This window comes from Labrus mixtus, chromosome 13 (genome assembly GCF_963584025.1).
Source record: "Labrus mixtus chromosome 13, fLabMix1.1, whole genome shotgun sequence".
Lineage (NCBI taxonomy): Eukaryota > Metazoa > Chordata > Actinopteri > Labriformes > Labridae > Labrus > Labrus mixtus.
In genome coordinates, this window is record NC_083624.1 from 19,675,467 (window position 1) to 19,688,668 (window position 13,202).

Here is a 13,202-nt window from a genome sequence, read left to right on the forward strand (position 1 = left end):
CGCCCACAGCCTTTTTTTCCCGATATGATATTCCAGTATGATATTTGTGAAGGAAACAATGATCTCGTCTATATAGCGTGTAGTAAAGAGTAACGGAGCAGAGTCGGCCATACAGCGGCTGCTTTAAAAGACTGTTGTCATAGAGACAAGACGCTGCAGCACTTTTATTCTCAGCACACAAACGCTTCATTAAAGCGCCAGGTGGACACGGGGCCTTACTCACCAAATGTTTTCGGCCGTGTCGCCTCCATCAGGGTGGAGTCGCCTCGACCGGTTTTGATTTCAAAGATAAAAATGAGAGGTTATTTCATCTCTCTCAGGACGGGGACTGATGTGTTTGGCAAACGTAGCGCTTACTCAGGAAAAGTCAGCTGGAGTTTCATTAAAGAGCAGGACAGTTAGCATTAGCATCTTGGACCCCTGACAGGGCGGATTTGGCTCAGTTGGTAGAGTCAAGGGTTTGATGGGTTCGATCCCCAGCTGAGCAACATGTCCGATGTGTCCTTGGGCAAGACACTTAAGCCCGCATTGCTCCCGCTGCTTCGGTAGCAGTGTATGAATTGATTAGGGTTGTTCTTACTCTCTGATGTTCGTCTCTTTGGATAAAAGCGTCTGCTAAGTGAATTGTAGATTGGAGATAATAAGACTGCTTCAGGTTCCTGTGGAGACTAATCCCTTAGAGACGCTGCTTTGTTATGAACACGTTTCTGTACATAAACAGAACACCATGAGCACGTTCAAGCCGGGCTGTTGCTTCATGTTAAAGATCTGATTATCAGCTGCTGGTAACAGCACCTTATTTCAAAACCCATCTGAGTCACCACGCCGCTGCCCACCCTGTTTCCAGCCTCCTCCAGGAATCCTGTCAGCAGCAGACAGGACTGCTAGCTTTCATAATCAGCTGGTTTCTTATTTTGCAGGCCACGATTTAACGAGTGCGTAGGAGTCACTGAACGAGTAAAAATACAACCTGAAGTCTCAGCACAAACAGGAAGAGAGTCACAGAATGGGGTTTCAAACGGAGGTTATAATGAAATAATGACATCATCGTCTTCTTGCAGCTCGGTTTATGCAGCAACAACTGATGGATGCCTGGTGGAAAATAATGCAAAACAATGTAGAGATGGGAGCAAACCGATCTAATATCAGTATGGGGTCTGACGCTGCCGACAAAGAAAGATGGTTGGGCACTCTAACATTCTTAGGTCACACAGTCTCTCTCCACGAGCAGAAACGTGCTCAAACTAGGATCAATATTGGAGATGCTTTTGAAAAATGGAGAGAGGTTAGAACGCAGAAAGGTTTACAGACCGATGCAGAGCTGGCTAAACACTGAAGCTTCAGTGTCCACCACATGGTGACCTGTGTGAGCATCGACTCTAGAGAAGAGGGGGGGACAGCTCTCTACAATGTTTAGAATTTAGACTGCAGTACCCATTTTAAACACTAGGTGACTTAACTTCAAACCTCCAAATCTCTCTCTCTCTCTCCCTCTCTCTCTCTCTCACTCACTCACATGTCGTTACTTTCTGATACCATTCCACCGTTAAACAGAGATTGTATTGTTGGTGGTGACATTCTGACACCTTGAATCAGAGAGTGTGTGTGAGCAGCAGAGATCAGCTGATTGTGTGTCTCTGTGTTCAGCCTGTTTGGTATTCTGTGGGAGACCTCAGCCATGAAAGCAGGAAATAACAAACACACCACAGTCCAAAACAGCGAGTGCCTGCCCCCTCCACACACACACACATGTACATACACACACACACACACACACACACGAGCCTGTTTAGACGTCTAACTGTGCAGAGGAGTTTTTTCCTCCCATCTTGATTCAGACACTGTTATAGAAGCAGACACGATGCTGCTGCTGAGTTTATCTGACGAGCTGAAAATATACTCGATAAGAGGAAGAACATGTTGTTATTCCTCTTCCAGTTTTTAAAAAACATTCCTCAGCTTCGAGGGTTAAAGCTTATTTGAATGCATTTGAGCGTAAATTCTGCCAAAACTAACAATAAAGCTCGTTTTACTCTCCCCAGTCAAATCCACGCTGTGGGTTCACATAGCCCTGAACGTACTCAGGAGCCTGCCCAAGTATTCCAGTTAATTCTGCTCTGTGGTCCAGTAAAGCTTCAGCCCGTAATCACGTACTGTAGGTCACATCAACAACAAAGGACTCTATTGTGAAGGGACACACACACACACACACACACACACACACACACACACACACACACACACACACACACACACACACACACACACAGGGTGACATAAGTAGGGCACTCAGAACCAGCAGAGCAGACAGACTGAACATGAGTGAGCAGTATTGATCCTCTCCATCAAACTCCTCTGCACAGTCAGACTTCTAAACGGGCATCTATGCAACTATGTGTGTGTGCGTGCTTTTGTGTGTGTGTGTGTGTGTGTGTGTGTATGAATGCGTGTGTGTCTGTGTGTGTGTCTGTGTGTGTGTGCATGTGCGTGTGTGACTCAGTCCTCTCACAGTGATGATGCAGCTTTTGTTCCTGCTGTAGTTTTATTTTCTCTCAGATGTGACTTGTACAGGATTGTGTTTTTTTTTAGCCTTTCTGTTCAGGACCTGAGCGGAAAACATTCATGTTCATGTTTTCACTCCTGAATATTTCTCCTGATCTGGTTGATCACAGATGCACCTCACAGGGGGAGACTATCCATATTATACAGGAGGGAGGAGGGGGTCTCCTGAGGACATGACGTAAAAAAATTGAGTCCTTTATACGACGCTATAATGAGAGTATTTGTCTTTATATCAGTTCTACATGTAGTTCAACAGAATTGCAGTCTGAACTAAGTTGTGTTGAGTGTAGAACAGGAAACCTCTGCACTTTTTTCACTCACAATTTTGTATTATTTGGACAGATAGTCGCAGAGTATCGGACCACGCTCTCCCGATCGATTAAGGGGCAAATCGGGCCTAAAACCGTCTCATGTGTGAGGCCGACGTTAGCAGTACGCTAAGAGCTGTGTGGACACTTTCAAGTTTAATCTTCCTCCTCAGACTCAGATCATCCTCAGCCAGCGTCCGTCACCCGCCCGGAGTTTCCCAACCTGACGGGAAAATCCCAAACATTTCCTCACCGTCTGCTCGGCCTTCAACATCACGAGCACGCTCTAATATTTATTCACTTCCTGTCTGCTGTATTAAGTCAGCTGGGTGGTGTTTAGGTGAAGTCTACAGGCTGAGGGTGAACCAGCTGCTGCGTCTCTGTGACAACACAAACAGGCTTATAATGTTCATTCAGTTTGAAGGTCTTTAAAGCTGCGAGCTTCCCTCTGACCCCGTTATTTACCCTGAAAGAGACTCGGAGGAAACTCAGACTGTCCACTGATGGCGCAGCATTTCTTCATTTAATCTCTTAAATCATTTTAAATGTCTTAATCTGTTCCCTCATGTTCCTGATTTATTCAGAAGACAGAGGAGGAGGAACGAAGAGAGCTCGTGGTGAGAGCGACTCGATATAACGTCTTCTTTATAAAAACATTTTGACCTTCTTGTAAATCTTGTCAGCCGTTTGTACCATTGAGACTGAGACCAGGATGTGAAGTTGTCCAATGACCTCGCTCCTTCACTCGTCATATATCATTACGGAGGCCTGATGGAGACAGCGCTGCGTGTGTTCAGCGTCTGAGCGGCGTGAGGCTGAACGCAGGCTGTGTGAGCTCAGGTAGCTGTGACCAGCGGTGTGTGGGTGGAGTCAGATAAAAGGTGTTAGGAAACAGGTGTCATATGGTTCACTGCTCTCCTCTTCATACTGCCAGTTAAAGGCACCATATATATGCCGCTGTGACGTCTCACCTTCGATAAGAATGTCACGGTGAAATCTTGAATCCTTTGCTGGACGGACTGCGAGCTTCATGTGACAGGAAACTTCAGAAACACAGATTGTCATTTTGAATGAATGATAAAAGTCTCTCTTTGTGTCTCTCTCTAGATGACAGGACGAACACAGAAGGAGCTAAGATGGAGTTCAAATCTAAGCAGTGGTTCGGCGCTTCGGTCCGATCTGATGGAGAACACATACTGGTAAATCTAAACTGAAGCTCTACACATTTTAATGAACTGGTTGTTTGATTTTGGGACAATAAGTTTTTCACAAAGTATAAGTCAAATGGGCCAAAATTCAGGCAGAGAACAAACAGAACATCCATCCATCATCTACACCACTTTTCCTGTTCAGGGACGGTGGTGGGGGTGGGGCTGTCATTGGTTGAGAGGCGGGGTTACACCCTGGACTGGTCACCAGCCAATCACAGGGTTGAAATATAGAGACAGACAACCAGCCACACTCACATTCACACTTACAGATAATTTAGAGTCTCCAGTTAACCTAACGAGCATGTGTTTGGACTGTGGGAGGAAGCCGGAGTACCCGGAGAGAACTGACGTATGCACAGGGAGAACATGCAAAATCCACACAGAGAGGCTCCAGTCAGACGGGGATTCAAACCAGGAACCTCCTCGCTGTGAACGGACAGCACTAACCACTGCAGCACCGTGCAGCCCCATCAGCACATGAAGTCGTTAAATAAGTGTAACCTTAAAATATCAGCAGCAGTGAAATGTTGAACACAGTTTTCATGATACGGATAATAAAACTGTAAACACGGTGTGACAGGAGACGTGAAACCACAGTATGGATAACACATTAATCCTGTGTTTGTGTGTTTGTGTGTGTGTGTGTTGTCCAGGCGTGTGCTCCTCTGTATCAGTGGTCGACGTTCGGCGTGTCGGAGCGAGAGCCGGTGGGAACGTGTTTCCTGAAGAAAGGAGACGCGGTGGTCGAGTACTCGCCCTGCAGATCGGGTCAGTGCTTTAATATTCTGTCTTCTTTCTTTCTGTTCTATTCACAATCATTTAAAGACTACAGGTGAAACCCTGCAGGTGTGGGATGCATGTCTCTTAAATTTTTCTTTTCTTTTTTTGTTTTTCTGTCCAGCTGCAAACTCACCTGAAGGTCAGGGTTTCTGCCAGGCCGGATTCAGCGCTGACTTCCTAAAGGTGAGAAACCAGAAATACACCCTCAACACTTACATCAAGTGATGTTATCATAAAGGCTGTTCTCTACATGAAAGGTAAAGTTAACCCTCTCGCTCTCTCTCTCTCGCTCTGTCTGTTTGGGTTTTCAGAAGGAGCACAGAGTGGTGGTGGGCGGACCGGGCAGCTTCTACTGGCAGGGTGAGTGTGTACCTGTGCGTGCGTGCGTGTGTCCGTGTGCGTGTGTGTGTTACCTGTTCCACATTGTCAAAGCTTGCAAACTCGTTATTCACAAAATACACAAAATAAAAATTAGAGACACAAAACAACACACTCCGAGCTCTGCTGGTTATCTGACAAACCTTCTGCTGCAGACGGTCGAAGGTCAGAAATGACCATAAAAGTATGATAGCTTCATGAATGTTCACATCCTGGTATTTTCTGAATACTGCGTTTGACAACTGCATTGTTTGAGGAATATTAAATATATAAGGAGACTGTGAAACAGAAGTTAGGAGAAAATACATGTTTTAAGACTGTAAAACAACAGTTAGTCGTTTTCTTTCTTTCTGAGAAGCAGCTTTTAAATAGAGATAATAAAAAAGAAACAAACTGACAGGTATGTAACAAACACTCACGTCGATCCAAATCTAAAGTTATCCCCAAAACAGCTGATGTCATCCCTGCACAAGCTCCTCCCACTGAGCCAGGCTAACTGTTTGCCCCTGCTTCCAGTCTTTATGCTAAGCTAAGCTAACTCAGGACAAACTCTCAGCTCAGTCTGAAAGTTTCAGTAGAAACTTTATCCTTTATAAAACACACTGACAGTGCACAGCCTCAGATCGCTGATAACGCGATGATGTTTGTCCGGCGGCTCCGCTGTATTTTGTGTTTTCGGTGGTTGTGGACGCTGCTGGATCAGCATGAGCACGCCATGTTGTGTCATTGTGGGTTTGATGATTATGATGAGTCGAGGACAAACATGTTTACAGTCTGGTACCAAAGCAGTTTGGATCTCTATGGCTCACTTCCCTTGTCATTACACTCACCTGTTTACGTTATATTAAGGCTTACAGTGATGTAGAATTAGGGGGCGTGGCCTGACAGGTGATTCAGTTGCTGAACTGAACCTCTTCAGACAGTGTGTGTGTGTGTGTGTGTGTGTGTGTGTGTGTGTGTGTGTGTGTGTGTGTGTGTGTGTGTGTGTGTGTGTGTGTGTGTGTGTGTGTGTGTGTGTGTGTGTGTGTGTGTGTGTGTGTGTGTGTGTGTGTGTGTGTGTGTCTGAGGGTGTGACACAGAGTTTATCCTGATAAAGTGAGTCAGACACATACACACATTTCCTCTCTCCCTCTCTCTCTCTCTCTCTCTCTCTTTTCCTGGGGTGTGTTAGCCTAATTATTGTTTCCTGTTGAGTCAACACACACACACACACACACACACACACACACACACACATAAAAACACACACACACACACACACACACACACACACACACACACACACACACACCCTGTCTGTTTGTGATTAGTTTCTTGTTAATGCTGTGGCAGTTTTTTTTTTGCTCTATAATTACAGACTTAGCATTTTTCTGAACCAGCCTGTAAAAAAAACTCACGTGAAATCTGACGCGCCTTTCTTCCCTCATGTTCTTGTGTCCTCCTCTCTCCTCTCCTCCTCTCTCCTCTCATATCCTCCTCTCTCCTCTCCTCCTCTCTCCTCTCATGTCCTCCTCTCTCCTCTCCTCCTCTCTCCTCTCATGTCCTCCTCTCTCCTCTCGTGTCCTTCTCTTTCCTGTCGTGTTAGTTGTTAGTTAGTTAGTTGTCGTGTTATTAGTTAACACTGTTTCCTCCTTTTATCTTTTCTCTCCTTCTTCCCGTCTTGTTTATCTTCTTGTCTTTAAATGCTTTTTTTTTTTTAACCTTTCCTCTTCTCTTTTTTATTTTTGTTTTATTTTCTTGTAATGTTCTCAGTAGTTCTCTTTTGTTTTCTTACGGTCTCTAAAGTTCACGCTGAAGGTTGTCTGTATTTAATCTCATCTTTAAATTTCTCTAATGTTCTCTCTCTCTCTTCAGGTCAGCTGATTTCCGATGACGTCTCTGAGATTTTTAAGCGCTTTGACAAAAAATATGTCACCCCGTACGGAAACACCCTCTCTACAAAGTCCGCCAGCGCCCAGTATGACGACAGTTATCTAGGTACACACACACACACACACACACACACACACACACGCAGACACTCTCTGACCTTCAGCATGTGTTCTCCTGATTTTAATGAGTTTATTTTCCTCTTTGGATGAAATCAGAAATAACAGAAACAGATCAGCTGCTGTCACATAAAGACGACGATACACCGAGTTAAATAAAGTGTGACTGATAAACATTTACAGTTTAAACATGGCTGACCTCACATGTCAGCAGGTGTGTCGTGAAACACAAACCTTCAACACATGCTGCTGAACCGTTTTCACACATCACGAGACTCAAAGAGTTGTTTGTTGTTTTACTGACCAAGTCCTCATCTCCATGATTTTCAGGATATTCTGTGACTGTTGGAGACTTCAACGATGATGGGAAAGAAGGTGAGGAAAGTTCAGAAAGGGGGGAGGCAGCTCCCTACAATGTTTAGAATTTGGACTGCAGTACCCATTTTAAACACTAGGTGTTAGAGTTACATACTGCTCCTTTAAACATCTGATGACAGCGCTGAACATTTTCCTTACATTTCTGGAACGTCATAAACCAAAGATTTGCTTTATTGATTTATAAAACGTTCAATGGATGACTAAGTAATGAAGATAAACAGCAGTGGAACGTGTTCTTTAATACTTACATGGTTCGTCTCTCTCGTCCTCAGATTATGTGACCGGAGTCCCTCGTGGAGACAAGGCGCTCGGTTATGTAAGAGAAACTTTGCACACACACATCTCAGCATTGTTTTCTTTGTGATTTAGTTTATAGTCATCAGTGGCTGATGTTCGCTGATGTTCTGTGTTCATTTGATGTTTCAGGTGAACATCTTTAACAACCTCAACATGGAGTCTATGGTGAACTTCACGGGAACACAGGTGAGATTCATAAAACAAACCCTGTTCACTAAAGACCAGACAGAACTTTAAAGGTCACATAGTCTCCTCCTCTTCATCCAGTGTAAATACATTTCAGAGCACCTCAAAACATGTCTGTGAAGTTTCTTGTTCTAAATCCACTCTGATCCTGTATTTGATCATGCCTATAAACCCCTCTATTTCAGCCCTGCTCAGAACAGTCTGTTTCTGTGTCTGTACCTTTAAATGTAAATGAGCTGTGTCTGACCACGCCCCCTCTCTGGAAAGGCTTGGGTGTCTCGGGCTTTCTCGCTCCATGTCCTATTGTTTACAGTGAGAAGGCAGACTCAAGAGTGCAGAACGAACACCTAGCTGTGGGAGTGTCACCCACCTGGGGCAGGGGTTAGTGCCCTTTGTGATGTCATGAAGGGAAAATCTCCAAATGGCCTGTTTGAGCACAGATTTTCTGAAAAGTGGAGCAGGCAAAAGACGGAGAGGATGGACTTTTCTCATCATTGGGGGGGGGTTTGTAGATGGACAAGAGACACATATCAGAGTTAGAGAAACATGGTGAAGTGGATTTTATAGAATATGTGACCCTTTAACTTCGGCTACCTATATATCAAACAGGAGCAGCCTCTGTGACTCGTGTTTTTAAGTGATCAAACCGAAGACACTTAAGTCATTTTACAGCTGGAGAGAGAGGGAGAAAGGATCCATCATCAGAGATAATGACAGAGGTCTAACTCACCTCCTGTCCATCCTCATAACTCGCCCTCTGAACACACTTACCTCCCTTTCATCTGCTTCCTGTTTGCCCTCTTCCTCCTCCTCCTCGTCCTCCTCAGCCTCCTCCTCTCTCCTCCTCCTCCTGTTCCTCTTCCTGCTGTTCAGATTCACAGATATTAAATCCTTTATTTCTTGATTCAACCTGACAGCACATGTGGCTTTAAAAAAATTCCTCAAGATTTCTCAAGCCGTTAGAATAATATTTCCTGAAATGTTTATATTGGACTGAGTGTTGATTTTAACGATAATCTGTTTCATATTTTACTTTTTAAATCCCTCAGACAGACGGTCTGTGTAGACCTACTTATTTAAATAACTCCCTCTCTCCTCCTGCAGATGGCGGCGTACTTCGGACACTCAGTTGCTGCTACAGATGTTAATAATGACGGGTGAGTCTCTGTCCGCTCTTCAACTGTTCCTAAGGTTGTTAAAAGTTTCGATTACTTCTGTGATACCGAGTACTGAAACTTAAAGGAAGCTACGAGCTAACTAAAGAGTGCTAAAATTAGCATGCAGGAGCCTCATTGGTCAACACAGCTGTCAATCATGGAGTTATAAATCAGAAACATAAATCAGCGTGATAACAAGTAACTATAAAGACAGAAAAACAAACAGTATGTGACGTGTATTTCATTTTACACTTTGACTTATGCCCCATCTGTTTACATGGAGGAGGCGGGGCTTATGACCTTTACTGCAGCCAGCCAGCAGGGGGAGCACTTACTGTTTTGGCCTCACTTTGTGGGAGCCGTCATGTCGTGCATGTTTTCACACAGACTGTTGCTGTTACACTATAAATAATCTCTTTAACGTTCGACACATTTTTCCACCAGCTGCAGTTTGGAAACATCTGGAGTCAGTGATGTGTCTCAGCCGCCAAATTAAAAACAGCAGAAGAAGAACAACAGCTGATGTAAACACGTCAAAACAAACAGATCACAAGTTGTTTATGATAGAGGGAACAAACGAGGCGCGTGTTTGAAACCCTGAAATGTTTTTACTGAACTATAGTAACGTGTATGAAGCGTCTCTGCTCACAGACTCGCTGACTTCCTGTCTCTCTCCTGTCTCTCTTTATGATTAAACATTCATTGACAGCTGATTTTAACGACTCTGTTTCCTGTGTTTGTCTCAGTTTGGTGGATCTGCTGGTTGGAGCTCCTCTCTTCATGGACAGAGGCCCTGACGGGAAACTGAGGGAGGTGGGACAGGTATGAAACACACACACACACACACACACACACACACACACACACACACACACACATCAATATTTCATGTTGAGATTCCTTCCCTCAGAGGACATTATAACTGATATAATGCTGAATATGCTCAGCCAGAAACAGACTCTAACACTGTGTCCTAAAGCCTAAATTCCACCAGATGTGTGTTCGGTCCGATCAATTTACCACAGAGCAGATCGAGCAGGACAGGAAGTCAGACACCGAAACATTACAACATCCTGTTTATTTTCAGAATAAAACACTCCGTTTAGACGGTTCAGAACAACGACCTCATGTGTGTTTGTTCTTTATAATCTTGCGTGATTCAGTAATTAGCACGGGAACTCCTTTGTCTCTGCACTCCAGCTGTCCGGCGGTGCTTGCCGTGCTGCGCTCTGAGCACGCAGCCTGCGGGTGTTGACAGACGAGGGAGTGCGGCGCTCGACCGGACCGGAGCAGACACTCAGTGCACACGTATCTGGTGGAAGTTCTGGGTGATAGAATGCGAGCGTTGGATGTCACGTCGCATGAGAGCAGAGAGGAGATAACGGATAGAAAACACACACACCCATATCTCTCACAGACACGTGCGTGTGTCTGTCATGTCGCTCCATCAAGAGGAAGCTGAGATGCAAATTAAACATTTGAACTTCCTCAGAAGATAACAAACTGTTCCACTCTTAGTTTGCACATTTCATTTTTCCTCCTGCTGATATTTCAACAGAAATATTTCCTTCTTCATAAACTCTCCGGATGCTGAAAAAAAAGCTTCTATAAAAAAGAGAGATGTAAGTTCAAAGTTAACGATCAAAAGCACAAAAAACAAATCGCACTTAAAGGTCCAATGAGTAAGAAGTGTAGAGAGTGAAATGATAAAGGTACCTTACTATAAGATCAGACATTAAGGAAACATACTATGTTGAAGTGCTGGTTTCTCTGACAACAATGCAGCAGCCAGTATGTCCTCCTTCTAACTTTAGATTCTGCTCCTGAATGCTCTGGATTTGTTTGGACCAGAGAAGGTAGGCGCTTTTAAGGCACCCCCACACGGCCGTTTTGGACGCCCCTTGGTTTTCCAGTTATGAGAGCAGTTATCAGATCAAACCAACAGGTGTTGCAGTGATGGAAACGGGCAAGAGAAGTGGTTCAGATAGAAGTGATTGTACCCGACCTAAAAAGCCTCTGCATGTTTCTAATAAGCTCCACGAGCAGAAACGTGCTCAAACTAGGATCAATATTGGAGATGCTTTTGAAAAATGGAGAGAGGTTAGAACGCAGAAAGGTTTACAGACCGATGCAGAGCTGGATAAACACTGAAGCTTCAGAGTCCACCACATGGTGACCTGTGTGAGCATCAACTCTAGAGAGGAGGGGGGCGGGGGGAGACAGCTCTCTACAATGTTTACTGAAGCGTTTCCTTTGTTTTCAACAACTGACAGGATGCATTGGTGTGTCCGTGTGTATTTTCTTCAGGTGTCTGTGTACCTGGGTCGTGGTGGGTTTTCCTTCCACCCTCCTCAGCAGCTCATCGGGTCAGAGGTTTACGCCCGATATGGCTCTGCCATCACCGCACTGGGAGACCTGGACATGGACGGATTCAACGGTGAGACACACACACACACACCACACACACACACACACACACACACACACGAACACACATGCACACACACACACACACACACACACACACACATACACACACACACACAGCCCTCGTGCATGTGTCTCATCTCTGATCTCTCTCTCTCTCTCTCTCTCTCTCTCTCTCTCTCTCTCTCTCTCTCTCTCTCTCTCTCTCTCTCTCTCTCTCTCTCTCTCTCTCCAGACGTGGCGATCTCTGCTCCGTACGGGGGTCCAGATCGGTATGGTCGCATCTACATCCATAACGGCCGCCCTCAGGGGCCCAACGCCACACCTTCACAGGTAAACACCACAAACATGAAGCATGAATGAAACACAGAATCAGAGTACCTTTATTGTAATCGACAAAGAGGGGGGGTCAGGGTTACTGATGAGGCGGCTGATAGTTTGAGGCGTGTGGATAAACCCATGCAGGCGTTTCCGCTGTATATACTTGCGCCATATCTTTAGCGAGATTCAGCGCGATTGCATCAGTAAGTAATCTCTTATCTCTTTCTTGTCATATGTGATGCAATGAGTAAATGATCTGTCCACTCATTTCTCCCACTCGGTTGCACGCCTCTGTCTTAGAGGTGTAGATAAATCGGTCATGCTACTGCTGCTGCCTTTATTAGCAGTCGCACAAACACACGCGCACACACACACACACACACACACACACACACACACACACACACACACACACACACACACACACACACACACACTGTTTGTTTTAAATATTAAATAATGTTTGTGTGTATTCTTCAGGTCCTGAAGGGTAAATGGGCATCCAGCTACATGCCTTCAAGCTTCGGATACTCCATGACAGGAAACACTGACATAGACAAGAACGGATACCCAGGTACACAAACACACAAAAACACACACGCATGTGTATACACACAGCAGGGAAGAGGTGTGCTGAGTGTTTTTTTGTCTTTCAGATTTAATAGTCGGGGTGTTTGGAGCCGACAAAGCGGTTTTATACAGGTAACATAATCTCTGTGTGTGTGTGTGTGAGTGTGTCAGTGTCTGTGTGGGCGTGTGTGTGTGTGTGTGTGTCTGTGTGTCTGTGTGTCTGTGTGTGTGGGCGTGCGTACCCCCCTGCGGTGCATGAGGACCGTAATGAGCGAGGCCACCTCTGATATCAAAGAGCTTCTGTTTTATAGCTGCTGTTAGGACATTTCTTAACCCCTTGAGTGCCGATTAAATCCAATTAAATGGATCCCTTTTTATTCCTGAAGATAATTACGTCCTGAATGTGGGGTCATGACCCCACTGAAAACAAAAAACATAATTCATCTTTCTTTCAGTCACAACTCACATCTCAAAACTTTATCAACCAAACCAGGAACCTCCTTAAATCAGTCCTCACAAAGCTGCTGAGCTGCAGACTGAGTCATAGTTGTAGTTCATTTACATCCTTTAAAAAAAGATTCCAAGGAGCGCCGGTGGCCCAGTGGTTGGTTTGTGCTCCCCATGTGCAGAGGCTGTGGT

General features: G+C 44.9%; 1 protein-coding gene across 1 annotated transcript in view; it reads left to right on the top strand.

Moving 5' to 3' along the window:
- The window catches only part of itgav (integrin, alpha V), a 28,343-nt gene that overhangs the window by 5,110 nt on the left and 10,031 nt on the right, over positions 1-13,202 (top strand). The window contains exons 3-16 of the mRNA XM_061054059.1: positions 3,978-4,069; positions 4,735-4,849; positions 4,983-5,044; positions 5,173-5,221; positions 7,094-7,216; positions 7,558-7,602; positions 7,878-7,921; positions 8,032-8,088; positions 9,193-9,245; positions 9,992-10,067; positions 11,553-11,682; positions 11,908-12,005; positions 12,474-12,567; positions 12,650-12,695. Coding sequence (XP_060910042.1) covers positions 3,978-4,069; positions 4,735-4,849; positions 4,983-5,044; positions 5,173-5,221; positions 7,094-7,216; positions 7,558-7,602; positions 7,878-7,921; positions 8,032-8,088; positions 9,193-9,245; positions 9,992-10,067; positions 11,553-11,682; positions 11,908-12,005; positions 12,474-12,567; positions 12,650-12,695 — 1,084 coding nt within the window. The remainder of the gene's footprint in view (positions 1-3,977; positions 4,070-4,734; positions 4,850-4,982; positions 5,045-5,172; positions 5,222-7,093; positions 7,217-7,557; positions 7,603-7,877; positions 7,922-8,031; positions 8,089-9,192; positions 9,246-9,991; positions 10,068-11,552; positions 11,683-11,907; positions 12,006-12,473; positions 12,568-12,649; positions 12,696-13,202) is intronic.